The sequence below is a fragment of the Protopterus annectens genome, chromosome 3.part1 (assembly GCF_019279795.1).
Source record: "Protopterus annectens isolate FY-2018-M chromosome 3.part1, PAN1.0, whole genome shotgun sequence".
Lineage (NCBI taxonomy): Eukaryota > Metazoa > Chordata > Ceratodontiformes > Protopteridae > Protopterus > Protopterus annectens.
In genome coordinates, this window is record NC_056732.1 from 606652708 (window position 1) to 606668248 (window position 15541).

The window sequence follows — 15541 nt, forward strand, 5'->3', positions numbered from 1 at the left end:
TACTGGGGGGGGGGGTTAATGTCACTCAAAGAAGGAACTGACAAGCCCGTGCATTACCCCCACAGCGCTCCCAACTCTTTGGGCACTGACAGCATTTACAAGAAATAGTAACTCTTTAGCATACTTTTTCTGATAGCAGTATGGATGATGGCCAAGCTGTGGCATGCACTTAGGCCACAAAGGTGAAATAAAGTTGATTTTTAGTTAGAAAATGTATCTAAAATGCAGTTATTAACTGTTGTAACAGCAACAAACTCACTAGTTTCAGCTGTATATAAGCTTAGAATATGTAGCATACAACTGTTCTGGATATTTATAGGTATTCATGACTTTGGTTACAGTTTTGCTTTGTTCCTTTTAAAACAGGTGATTTAAAAAGTGGTAGACTACAGTAAAACATATGGATATTCATTATAGTTACACACTTAATTTATTTCAGAAAATACATGCTAATCCATGTTGTTTTATTCTGTCAACTTTCTAAGTTTGTAGCACCAATATTTAAAAAGTTTCCCCTGATCTGAGACTTTTATCCATAATTATTTTTGCCTTTATTCTTGATCCTGCTGTTAAAAGTTTGAAAGATATGCTATATCATCCTATACAGAAACTACTTTATATTATTATACAAAGGTGTGTTAAAAATGAATGCAGGCTGTTAAGAAGATTAAGAAATTTGGATGCAGGTTTATAATATAGTTAAATAAGTTGTAGAATGTGATTATCAAATAAATGAAATGATACTTTTTCCGGGTTTATGTAGCATGTCAGATTTATTTCTCAAACTACATTATAGTAGTAGAGTACAACAGTAACCTGTATGTCAAGCATATGGCTATGAGATTCCATCATTCTGAAAGTCAACAATCCACAAAAATATCTATTTTACTGAAAAGTATAAAATTATTTTACAGAGTAGAAGCCTCAAACAAAACACATTTTTTTAAAGAAAGATTAAAGCTTACAGACTAATGCAATTATAATATTTTATGAAACTATAACAATAATAACGTATACTAATATATATGTGTGTGTGTTGTACCATTCCTGGATCTGTTGGTCTCACTCGGCCTTTGGCATCATGCCCACAAACTCCATTATCACACAATACACACTCCACGGTGGTGTAGCAGTAGCGTTGTTGCCTCGCAGCAAGAGGTTCTCCCGTTCGATTCTCGGCTGGAGTGCGGGGAATGCCTTCTGTGTGGAGTCTGCATGTCCTCCCCGCGGTTGGGTGGGCGTTCGAAAGACATGCGTAAATGGGCATGCCTTCACTGAAGGTTGAACGTCGAGCTGGCACCTCGGGGTTCTCGAAAATCGACTGCCAATCATTAGTGGACCGGAGTTCCTCTGTGGTGACCCCTAACCGGGAAAAGCCGAAAGACAACAACAACACACCATGACACAGAGAAGACTGAAACTAGCAACAGTTTTTTTTTTTTTTTTTTACGTGATATCTACATCACAAAGGTGATTAACTTGCCCTGCCTACATAGAACTACATAATAAATACACCGCTGAAGCAAGACTGAACATGAACCACTGAAACTACTGACAGCTGGTTAGTGCAATTAGTCCTGACATCAACTAAAACTTTAGTAGTAAGCATTTTAAACTCCTTGTCAACAAACACTGCAGCAGATAATGCTTACTACTAAAGTTTTATAGATCATGTAAGATAATCACAGCTGTTAATCCCCCTTAGTAATATCAGTTTGCAGTAGATGACCTCTCAAGTTTTGCTTGCTCAGGTCACTTAGAGTTGCCCAGAAACATCTCAAAGGGTTAACCATATAGTTAAACTTGGCAACTTACACATTATCCCTTAAACAGTATTGAAGCATACAGAAAAAAATCATCCCATCAAAATATACATGACATTCTATGATCTACTGGGTTAACTTCACACCACAGTGGAGGTAGCAGGGCTTCCTAACTCCCACTGTACATCAGCAGCCAAGATTATGAGATCAAATACTGCATGCCACATCTGTGTAATTATGCCTGCTGTTAGAAAGACACTTCAAGCTTTTCTTAGAGTTTATGCAGGCAAATATAGTATGTTGTCACCCACTGTCAACATGTAAAATTATGCAGGTGGATCAATCACCTGCAAGTCACCATTTCTTTCTGCATGTTTCTTCAAGATAAAACATGGCACTAAATGGCAACCAAAATAAATAGATGCAAAACTGTAAGGGTAACAATACAATGCTCAAACAATCGTAACCCTAGGCTGTTTTGTTTTTTCTCACCTGATACATTTTACGTCTTGCTTTTGTAGCAGTTTCATGGTTACTACCATCCTTTCTGTATAGGGTAAAAAAACATCCTTTGGTACTCACACTCTCTTAATTCTCCTGCAACTCCAGCTGACTCTTATTTCCTATGTCATCTAAATTAATAATCTACTTTGAATAAACTGGTTTTATTTATTTTTAAGATTTAAATACAACTGTAACAATACACTGACCTCATCTGGACTTGAAGCCTGGTAGGTACGGTTTTCATCAGTGAAATCTTGATCTGCTTCTGCATATTCTGTCTCTCCAGTTACTCCAACACGGGACTCATACACAGGGGTAACATTGTGGCAAAGAGCAATCGCTTTCACTGCTTCATGAATTCGACTACTGACTGTCTTCCGAACCTTGGGAGCTGAAGACTGAGCTTTCATGGATGGTGCTGATACAGAGCTATTCACACTAGACTGACATGGCTAGAAAAAAAGTATAAAAGGATCATAAGCCAATAAGAAAATAAGAATGAATACTAGATTATGATTGTATGTATTTTAAACACGTCAAAACATTTTCATTTAAGTGTTTTTGAATGTCACATATATTAGCAGGTAAAGTAACTACAAAAAATAAAATAGAATTAAAACATACAGGTCTTGAACCAAGCAGCTAATATCCTGAAGTCATGGGTTTGACTATCTCAGTGTCAATTTGCCTATTAGGTAACTTTGAGCAAGTCAGGTAACCAGACACTATTCCCAAACTGTCCCTGAAAACAAGCCTTTCTACCTAATGTATTTATCTGGTTAACAAATTTAAAAACAAAATTAAAAAATGAGATTTACTGTACTGTATTGCACTGTACTGCATGCATGTGTTCAACATAATTTTTTTTACTATACTGCATAAACATGTTCAATATCACTGTAATTCACCATTAATGGCATGTTTCCTTGACAGGTATTCTGTGTTTTTATTCAGTCTATGAAAGAAAAAAATTGTATATACTAGGTACATAGAAAGATTTGCCAGTGATGCTAATAAGCAACACGAATGGTGCAAATAGCAGTTTATTACAGCCACACTGGGGAAAAGTTTTATCTTCATGTTCCTTGTCAAAGAAAATGCAGTGCTAAACCTTTGGCATAGCTCTTTATAATGGGATAAGATTAAATACAAAACAAAAAATGCATTCTTTAAAGAAAAAAATCCACCACGCTTACAGATTTTTTTGGCCTTGGCAGGCGTTCTGATCATTACAGTGTTAAAGAGCAGCACACTAGAAAAAAAAAACACAATAACAAACAAGTAACTCTTGTGTCATATTTAAAAATCATGTTGCTCCTACGGCAACCATCAATTTAGAATCCTAGTGTAAGTCAGGCTCCAGTGAGGCCCAGCTGTATCTGCTGAATTTATCTCCTCCAGTGAAGCAAATCATTTTTGATTATTAACCTCCTACTCAGGGAGAGGCCTTTCAGGTCAGGATGTGAAATGACAACCTCCCCTGATCCCACCAGTGCCATCAGACACTTCTCTGTTAACTTCAGAGACCGACTCCACAGCAATCCGCTTTTGAAACCAAGCCTCTTGTTTTTTGACTGGGTGTACTAATCCACTGAACCGTGAACATTCTGCCCATCAAATTACAGTGTTGTCTAATAAAGGGTTTAACTTTTCTGCTCATCTGGCAATGCTTTTCACTTACTGCTTTAAACCTCTGTATTTGCATTCTGCTAACACTGATGCCATTACAGCAGCAAATAAATTAAGCCGATTTACTCCTTCTGAATTATGTTATGTTTATTGATGCTTGTATAATTTAATTTCACACAAATTCCATTAAAGATTATGCCCTCTATTACAAAATGCTTCCAGTTGGGAAATATAATCATGTTATAATAGATTTGTGTGTTGCATTACAGTGGACCAACTAGACTATTGTCATCTTAATAACAAAAGAGCATACAAACAAGGGGAGAAAATCAATGTCACATAAGAATCTCTTGAATAACTGGCTAACTGACTAGCCGCTACTAATACGGAAGATTAAATGTGAACCTTGAGCTGATGTTTTGCATAGACACACTGAGGTATCTGTAAGTCTTTGCTGACTCAGTCTGAAGATGACTCCTTTAACTAGTTTTGACTTTTATGGTGTTACCTACAGCAAAAAACATGAGTATGGTCAGAAATGAACAAGTAGCAAAAACTATCACTGAATGTTTTCTTATATATGTGAGTTACTTGATAACAATTGCTAATGAAAGTGTTAGAAAAAAAATGGCTACAAAGATGAAGCGTGATAATTATCAACTTTGGCACTACAGCATGCACTACCAATCCTCCAGCTGAAAGAACTTTACTCAACATGCAATCTCCAATATCAAGCAAAAATTTCTTACGTCATGCATTTATGTTGTATGTTTTCGACAGTTTTTTTTTTTATCTTGAAGAGGAATCATTCTGACTTTTTACATCTGCTCTTCTGATAAAATCAGAAATGTAAAGCTATATATTTTCAAGGGGCAGACCTAACCAACTGGCAAAAACCTTACTGTCAGTTCTGTAGTATATACATGCAGGGAAATAATGCTTCATATCTAAAATAATTCTCTCAACGGTCTAGTAAATATGTTATTTCTCCATTCTCCCATCACTGCAGGAAGACTACAGCATGCCTACTAACAACAGGTGGTGTCGTACAAAAAAAACGCCCAAGCAACTGAAAACAGCAGAAAATGCTGCACGCATGGTTTGAGAAAATGTTTAAAAAAATGTAGGCGTACAAGGACAATATAACTTACATGGCATGCCCCCTAGCTCTCAGGAACATTGAACGTTTACCCTTCTTAGTTAAAATCTTCCAATACACCTCCAGCTGTTGATGAGTTAGAAAGGTATTTTTAGTGAGAACGCTATATAAACGTTCACCATCAGATATAAATAAAAACAGCAGTATACTGTCACCTATAATGAAAATCATACATTATAGCTCCAGCTAAACATGGATTAGAAAGAGATTTTCTCTGACACCACCACCAAGTATCCACATCAGATATCTGTAGGACAGAGGCGAGCGATTAATGCAATCTGTTTCCCACCTGAAAAGAAACAAATGGTATGTATGACATGCAGCCTCAGAAAGCACAGGATTCTCATGTTCTCTACAACACTATTTCCAAAAACTTAAGTGAGCAAACTCAGCAAGTAAGCACATTTGTCGACAATGACTTCACAGCTGCCACCATGCATCCTTCATTAAAGGCTGCAAAGCTCCAGCAAAGCAGATTCTGCATATGCCTGCTCACAACTGTGCCTAATTTGGACTCAAAATGTTGCTCCATCCTCCTAAAATTAGACAGTTCTTAAGAAGTTCTCAATAACAGTACAATTATTTACATGTGTCCCTAATTTGGGGCCTTTTCCCTAATTAATTTTTATTCTGACCTTAACTGTGAAGTTATGGGGTTGAGAGCTACTTGGGTCTGCACCCACACTAAATATTATACATAAATATCTATGTATTTATGTGTATGTGTGTGTATATATATATATATATATATATATATATATATATATATATATATATATATATATATAGCTGTCACCTTAAAATACAATGGCTACTCAGGAAAAGGTGTTTTTCTGTTTAAAGTAGAAATTTGGAAGTGACTTTTTTGTCAGTAGTGCAAAACATCTGATAAGATTCAGTCCATAAGCCAGTTATGTAGTTTTTTGTGGTAACTACTGCTGGTCACTTAAGTACCTAGGGCATGTAATTCTCTGGCTTTACATACTCAGAGCTTCTGTCAGAAAACACCTTTCCCAGAACTGTTTTTTTTTTCAAATGAATAAACAGGGAATGACTGTAATGGATAAGAGGTAACCTAGAAAGACTCCACTGCTCCTAACTTACACATGAGAAGCAGTGTAGATGAGCAGCTACAGTACGAGTGGTGAATATGTTACATCTCTTGGTCATGTTGGATTCTTTAACAACCTCTAGCACAGCTCTAAATAAGTAACTTTACTAACCAAAAATCTTGGTTACTTATTAAAACTAGGACACATACATTCTGGATCATGAATGGTTAATGAAAATGATTATAAACAGGAGCGGCCTTAGGTCAACTGGTGCCCTAGGCAAAAGGGGTCCATGGTGCCCCCCACCACACAACCTTGTGCCCCTATTCTGGTCTACCTACATCAAATAAATACTAGGAAAGTGCCCCTGTTAGAGAAGCGCCCTAGGCAATCGCCTAGTTGGCCTATGCCTAAGGCCAGCTATGATTATAAACAAATGATAAATTAATAAACTTTGTACCATAAGCACTGAAGGCAAGGTATGTTTGTATAAAGGTGAATGTGTAATCAACTACAACTATTCTTTCTTGTTTATTTACTTGTTTGTTTATTGTTTCTAAGTCTTTCTCGCTTTATGTGATCCTCCTGCTTATATTCTAAGACCAAGATTGTTAACCATGGCAGCAGTACAGTCCGCCCAGTAAGTTGGAGAAGAGTTCAGAGAATATACATATAAAAAAAAAAAAAAAAAAAAAAATGAAAGAAAGGAATTTGAACTTGCAGGATTATTTTGATTTTGGTGCCAACAGGAATGCACACACAAATTATGGATAGTGGGAAGGACTGGGCTAAACAAGCATACATTACAAGTGCTAATGTCTATAAGTTGACTAATGGTGAGGAAAAGATTAAACAAATATCATTAAGAAGACCCTGCATATTGCGGTATAGCCCTACTACATTGCTGTTACTTCCATGCATAGACTTTGTGTCTCCGCATGACAAATGCTGTGTTCAGGATGCATTTGTAAACGTGGCAGTAAAAAGCACACTAAGTGGCACTTTTACATGAGATTCCTGGTGGGTAGATTTTTTTTTTTGTGCATGCAACAGCAAGGTAGTAGCCTGCTGCTGAACTGCTGATGATCTATTTTCTTTTTCAAGGACTCTCCTGAAAATAAGGCAAAACATCTGCTGCTCAGTATGTCCTCCTCCTCAAATCACTGTGCTAAATACAAGCATCAGGTCACATTCAAATGTGTTGAGTGGCAGATGTAGAAGGAGGCCTTATATTATTCATACAGAATGCATGAAAAAACGCTGAGCAATAGTAAAAGGTTCTGTCTTTGGAACGATGCTAAGGATTTTAGTCTACAAGTCTTGTCTACCTAAAATCCAGTTTATTTTGAGCTCTTTGGTGGAAATGGAAGGAAGTGCCCTTGCCTTTTCTTATGCAATGTAATCATTCTATGTCATTACTTTAAGAGCATATTAAAATTGTCTGAATTTTAAACTCCGCAACAGCAGAACTCTGTCAATATGGAACACTAAAATTGTGGTGTAACTTTCAATAAACCGTCTGGATGCCATATATTCAATGCACTGCTGAAATCAGCTTCTCAAGTGCTTACTACTGCTGAAACTATTGCAAACATGAAAAGCAAAGAAAGTTGTAACCATGCAGACCAGCATAAAACCCTGGTCTAAACAGTCATAATGAACTTAAAAAAAAATTCAATTTCCCAGTCATTCAGTTCTGACAAAATTCAATTTCCCAGTCATTCAGTTCTGATTTTCCCTTCTGCTTTCTCTTGCAATCCATGTATGCAAAGTACAACATATAAGGTAAACACTTCAGTATTCTGTCACCCTCTGATGATAAAGGCACTGTAATAACCTCAGTTTGTTGGCTGTCTTCAGTAATATTTACTGCTGCAATGAAGAGCTTGGGCTTTACAGGCACTTTATCAACAGACACCATCCACTATATTGTTATTATAATAAATTGTTCTAAAGCAGGTAAATGCATATTGAACATGAAAGAAATCCAGAAGAAAATACTTCCAGTTATGCATGATCCTCCTGAATGGTAGCAAAGAGTTTAGTTACACTTTTATGTCTTTTTTGTTTGAAAAGAAACTCAGCTTCAGAAAGTCTGCATGATGCAAAAGGATCAATGTCTGTACAGTTACATGTATGAAATACAGAATAATGAGGTTCAAGTGCGTATATAATGACTAGCTTGAGCATAACCACAAATGTAGCAGACACCCTGGAATATAGACATAATAGAAAAAAACAACTACACTTTATGCATGTAAGGGGACACCCATGATGAATTAGAAAACTGTTAAACACAGCCTTGTAAATTATCTGGTCTTTATTTTTTGCCACTTAAAGCACTGAATTTCTCCCATTTATATTTGTATGTTATAAAACTATTATGTACTGCTCATCTTAAACTGTACATAATTTACACTATTTAAAAGAATGTACAAATCAGTATTTTATTGCTATAAAACTATTATGTAATGCTCTCCTTAAAAAGTATATGATTTATACAAATTATAAGAATGTATAATTTAGTATTTAACACTGGATTTGTCTATTTGTAAACAAATATGTAGCATAGCTCCTAAACAAGAATCAAGGACAACCCAAAAAGCAGGGAGGACAAAGGCCCAAAAATCAGAGGCAGATTTGAAATATTGCTCTTATATACTTAAGAAAGTTGCTGGAATAACAGATTTTGAATTAAGGTATATTTTCTGAAGGATTTGAAATCTGAAACTGAAATATCTACCAATTAGTCACTGCAGTCTTCAACAATTTATTAGAAAACCCCAATGTTTTACAAGGAATAGATAAAAAATATGAGGCAAAGTCAGGGCATTCTGCAAAATCAGGTTCTAATGTAGTAGGACGTCAGGCTTGGATATTTGTTTCCTGCTCACAAACTTTATCACTGAAAAATAATTAAAATATATTTTCAAATACAATGTATTGCTCTTCTAATTCATAATAATGACATAAGAATGTAAAAATGCTGGTTACAAGGAGTTTTAAAGAAACAGAGAATGTCTAAAAATGCAAAACCATACTTTAAATGAAGAATTTCTGTTTATTCTGCTTTTATAAATCAAGGTCCTTATTTTATTTTATTTTACTATAATAAGTGAAGAATAACAGATGCTAACAAATACTACACCTGCTACTGTCTTACATTTACTTCACCATTACTCAACAACAGGAATTTCATGAAAAACAGAATCACTTTACAAATCTGTAAATAATAAGTGTAAGATACAGTTCTACTGATAAATAATACATACATTCCAGGGAAGAGAAGAGAGCAAATGACTAGTTCAGATATGTTATTTTAAAGCCAGACACATTAAGGTGCAAATGTCATCAAAAGCAGTTGCATAAGGTAAAGAACCAGAGGTATCCAACACAAAATAAAATACAAAATGTAGACTGCCATTAAGCAACAGACTTCTGGACATTTTTAATATTTTATGCGAGGTACTTTAACAAAATATCATGTGAAGATATCTTTAAATATCTAATCAGCGAAACCGGTGTCAGCAATATGAAGAATATACTCAAGCAGAAGATAAATGCCTGTTCAACATTAACATTAAATGTAAATATTCTTTGAGAGTGAGTAGGCAAAGAAAATATATCTGTGTGACACAGGTTCATAGTTTCATACCTAGCCGTGCAAAAACCCAAGTACCTTTATTGATCACAGTCTATGCTAGCAGAGCGATTCCATGATCAGCACCGACCTGTCCATGAGGGACACAGGCGTCACTCCCATGCTCACTGTTAACAGCTAATAATCGACTTTAAAGTCTGCCTTTAATTTGTGTGCCCATACTAAATGGGTGGTATTTGTGGGATGAGCACTCAAAAAGTTTTGAGATCTTTCAATTTGTCTGCAATGAGAAAGTGTAACCACTGGATGGAAGCAAACCATACACTACTGGTAGGAGATAGGATAAAGATCAGAGTTTTTAGAACAGTAACCATTAAATTAAAAGAAATAACAATGGGACGCTAGTGTGTGTGTGTGTGTGTGTGTGTGTGTGTGTGTGTGTGTGTACACCTATATGTATAGTTTTATATATATATATATATATATATATATATATATATGAACACTTTATAATCCTGAAATTCTGAAATATCGAATTTCAGAATCCCGAGATTATTAAGCTGAAAACTCAAAACTCCAAAACCCCAGAAGAGCGAATTTCAAAATCCCAAAGTACGGAGATTTTGAAGTAGTGCTTTTGGTGTTGCACTGTGTGAATGGATAGCTGGAAGTTCAGGTAAGTATCTATGTTTAAGGGTTTTGGTTAGGGGCTTTAGTGTGTGTCAGTGTATTTTGTTACTGTGATGTGTGTGTGTGAGGGAAATGCAGCTTGTATGGTGGTGTTTTCATGTGTTTGTCTGTGTAGTGCGACCTTGGAGTTAGTACATTTAAGTACGTGGGGTGTGGGGGGGGAGCAGCCCCACACATGGGGGGTGCAGGGGGCTTGCTTGTATGTAGTGTAGGTTTGTATGTGGGTGGAAGGTGTGTGTATGTGTATACGTGTGGTGTATGGTTAGTGTAGGAATCGCGATTTTGAAATTCGCGATTCTGGGGTTTTGGGATTTTAAGGTTTCGGCATTATGATCTCGAGAATTTGATATTTCAGGATTTTGGGATTATAAAGTGAACCCATATATATATATATATATATATATATATATATTTATATATATATATATATATATATATATATATATATATATATATATATATATACATATACACACACACACACACACACACACACACACACACACACACACACACAGATGTATAGAAAATTATTTTGATTCTATATGCAGTACTAATGTTCCTACAGCATTTATTAATCATTATTTTATTTTGTTCTAACTCAGCTGACCCAAAGGAAGTGCAAATAATTGTGTGTTTGTGTGTGTGTGGGTGTGTGTCTGTGTGTGTATAGGCATTCTCTTTTAAACAGTATGGCCTGGTTCTCCAGAACATGAGATTGTACATGAAATTATAATGCTTTATCCTCTCTTGCAGGATATTCTTTCTGTGCAATCAGAATGGCAGTAGTCAGACTTGCGCCTTACTTGCATAATGTCAAGAAGAAATGGCGTTAGTTAATTTTTCTTCCTTGCTGACACTGATGTATTTTCTTTGGTAGATTTCAACCACACTGCAACAAATAATTTCATCAATAAATAGTGCTTACATTAGATATTTTGTAAAGCTCACTATTTGCTCTTTTCTTAGTTATAACAGGCTTCTTGTCATCTAAAATTCCAGCACCAAGTGATCCCAGACACTACAAAGTAAACTGATTTAGAATTCCTAATGTCTCAATAGGGTTATGGCCCCAGCTGTGAATGACAGTTCAAAGTAAAAGAGATAGGAATTCCAGGGACTCACAACATTTATGCCCTAGCAGGAGGGAAAGAAGAAAGGGATGCAAACACTTTATGTGGACTTTTCCTGTGCCAAAAAATCTAAAATGTGAAATGTGAGGAATATTTTTTCTACATGCTTTTTGTCCCTGTGCATGATGACCATCAAGTCTTTCCCAACCAGACTTGAGCCCATTTGTTTCCTAGTAGTGGGAATCCTTCCAGATCCACCAGGGTGGGAGCAATCTGAGCGTGGTGCCATTTAGGCAATATGAGGGTTGCTTGCATCCTTATAAGATGACTATACATATATATATATATATATATATATATATATATATATATAGCTATAGATATAAAATATATGTTTTTGTTTTCACTTATTAGCCTAACCCTCCCCTGGGTGGAGAGACATGTGAACCACATCACCATGGGGGGGGGGGGGTTTCTCTACAAAAGTGTACACTCCCACGCAATTGTTCAATGAAGGCCATCCCCTATCTACTCCAGTGTCAAAACCATCACCTTCCTCAGTCTAAAGGGTTAGTACACCCCATGAGCAGCTCGGCCTCTTCTTCCTCACCAGGATAGGTACGATCATACTCCCAGCCACCTCTATGAAGCACTCAGGCTGCTAAACAAACGAGTCACTTCGGTTGTAGTAAAGGCTATGTGACCAGGGCAGGAAAATGTGAAGGGTAATATTCTGTAAAAAGTAGAAATACAAATTTCTAAAGAAAAGCTCATGAAATTTTATCCAAAAACAGCATGCTATACATTGAGGAAATGTGAATAGCAAAGAAATGCCATAGAAGAAGAGAAACCACTATGTCATACTTTATTTATGCATGAAAGGATGTGGATAAAACATTCAGAGAAAAGGAAATGTACTTTTAGGCTATAGTTGTCTTTTAACATAATACATTTATATATATATATATATATATATATATATATATATATATATATATATATATGTATGTATGTATATATATATATATATATATATATATATATATATATATATTTTTTTTTTTTTGTAAAGCATTTAGAGAAATCACATTTGAAACTCTTCACATGGTCCTTTTCTACAGTATGATTATATCATGATAAGGCAGATATTTTTCATATTATGGAGTTAATCATCAAGTATGAATGAGAAACTGGTACAACTGAACAACTTTATATATAAATTAAGATGAACTTATGCATTACTGAGAATTTTTGAAGAGAAGAGAGGTGTTTACTCCTCAGCCTCGGACATTAAAAATCATAGTACTTGTCGTTAGAGGAAAACACCACTCAAACTAATCAGACCTTAATATTCTCTGCATTACTCTATGTGCTTATGATTATATTTCAATTTCTTACTCCCCAAAAATGACAGTAATGGAGGCAGTCATAATGGCATTATATTGTTTGTTTTTCAGTCTTTCTCCTCCTTCCAGAAATGCATTTGGATTGGTATAATCAAGTTTCCCCTCTGTAGAAACGTGACTCAAAGAATCAAACATCCTACTCAACCCCCCCCCCCAACAAAAAAAAACTATGTTAATGCTTTCCACCTCAAAAAGTTGCCAAAATCAAAAGCAATTTTTTACCATGAAGGCAGTAAAGAATATTGTCACTGTCACAGTAAACTTCTAGACGTTATAATAGATGACAATCTCAAATATGACCAGCATATACTGCACACCATTAAATCTACTCACCAGACACTAGACTCCTTTTATACTAGGATCAATAGATTCCTTACAGATACTGCAAAAAATACTATAGCCACCACCTTCTTATTGCTAACTCTCTTATACACTAGTCCTATCCTAACAAAATTAAACAATACTCGAAAGAAATTTGCCTCTTGCTACAATAAAATACCCAAATTTGCCACCGATCTCCCCCATAGGGCCTACCACTGTCATAGCTTAAAGCAATTAAACTGGCTAGAACTACACAACTACCCAACATATTCACAACTAACTACACCACAAAAACTCATTCATCATCAAGAAAAATGGTCGGAACTACATTACCTACTGTCCAGCAAGGACCTCTGCTCTAGTAACAAATTCTTATGAATTATAAGTAAGTCAAATAATGTTGCAGGAAACTCGCTCTACTCCCAATACATTGCTAAACTCTAGAAAAGTATCCCCATACAAAAAAACTCTCCAACAAACGTAATAGTTTTAAACCACTGCTTAAACAACATATTAACCAATCCTGGCCGTGCACATGCTCATAACAAGGTTGACACTTTGTGTTCACTGTACGACACTCTCCCAATATGCTCGTGAAAAAGAATACACTTAACCTCTCACTGAAATGACAAAACAATTTTTATACATAACTGCTGCCTATACAATCCACTAAGTTACACATGGGCTTTCTCTTTAGTAACTTCTACCGTTGTAAAATCTTAGAATGTACTACTGTTTGTGTATACATGTAAATAGAAATGTAACAACTTTGTGTTTAACTAGAATTTAGTATAATGCAATGTAAGCAAATGGAGCTTTTCTCCCTGGGACTCCCTTGAAAATATTTATTACCCAGCAGGACTTTCCCGGTAAACAAAGACAAATAAATAAATATAATGCAACACATCCAAACATAAATGATCATTTTTTTTTCATTCATTTGAATAATGCTATGGGCCACTGTTTTCCCAGGTGTTCTGTAAGCAAAGTTAGTGCTTCTGTTTTACTAAATTACTCAAATGTGTGAGTAGTTTAATCTTGTAAATGATTTTCTCAATCTGAATACATTTTCTTCACTGTAAAAGTGGTTAAAAAGTTGTAGTCTTTAAAGAAATTTCAGACTCTCTCATCCCCACATTCTTATGAATGTTGTCAGCTTTACTTTGTCATTTAAGTGTTAGTAAGACATTACCAGCTGCATGCAGGTTTGATACTCAAATACTTTGTTTATAGTGCTTTACTAACACCTCAGCAAAACAGTCTCAGAATGTGAAACTTGAATGGTGACCAGAACTAAAAAAGTACAGTTGTGGTAAGATCTTACTGTAACAGTTGATGTTCAAATAGATTACTGTTGCAATATTCCTGACTTATGGGATGTATCCTGCCAAGGATGCCATACATCTAGCCAGTCTACAAAAGCTTAGTCACCTTCCTTTCATTTCATATGTTTGACCTATACCCTATCCCCAAGACTATGTGTTGGTATTTAAGGGCCATATTGTCATAAATATCCTTAAATCTTTCTTGCCCCAGAGAAAAGGACTAGGAAAAATATCCAAACAGGATACACACAATCATGAAAAGGAAGACAGAGGTTAAAAAACTAAAGGGAATGCAGGTCAGTCAAGGGGGAAAACGGGGAAGGAGGGTGGGTTTATATACTACATCTACTGTTATGGTAAGATCTAACACAACTGTATTAGATCACTGTTGCAGTATTCCTGACAATTGGACAGTTCCCAAACTTTTTATGAGGAAAGGGTAGAGGCTGCAAGAATACAGCAGGAGTCCAATAAACGTTGAAGAATGGTTCTGTCAAAATCTGCTGTGGTTCTGGAAAAGACATCTATTTTGTAATGTCTTATTAAAGTGTGAAAAGAAAGCCAGTAGCTGCCACTACACAGCACGTAGAGTCAAGGCCTCTAAAAAAACAAACAAAAAAAAACTCTAGAAGAAGCCATACGTCTGACAGAATAGGCTTTCATCTGTACCTGAAGTGTTCTGCCATGGAAAGAGTAAAATAAAAAGATAGGAAGGGATATCTACCATAACACAATTTATTTTGAGAATGGGGGGCATACTTTTTTTCCTTCATAAGAGATAAAGAGTTGGTCACATTTCCTGACAATTTTTATCTTTCCTAAACAGAATCTATGCTATCTATAGTCATCCAACACATGAAGAACTCATTTTCCTTTACTTTGTGAATTTGCAGGCATGAAGATGGATGGACTGATTCAGAGACAGCTCAGTTACAACTTTTGACAGAAAGGAAGATTTAGTTCTGAGCTTAATCCTGTCTTTATGAAAGACTAAGAAAGGAAGATAACACATGAGACC

At 35.6% G+C, this 15541-nt stretch overlaps 1 protein-coding gene across 2 annotated transcripts in view; it reads right to left on the reverse strand.

Annotated features, from left to right (window-relative positions):
* ATP9B (ATPase phospholipid transporting 9B (putative)) overlaps positions 1–15541 on the reverse strand; it is a 4837291-nt gene that overhangs the window by 1374921 nt on the left and 3446829 nt on the right. For both annotated transcript variants that reach the window (XM_044066988.1, XM_044066990.1), the window contains exon 15: positions 2474–2719. In XM_044066988.1, the coding sequence (XP_043922923.1) occupies positions 2474–2719 (246 nt within the window). The remainder of the gene's footprint in view (positions 1–2473; positions 2720–15541) is intronic.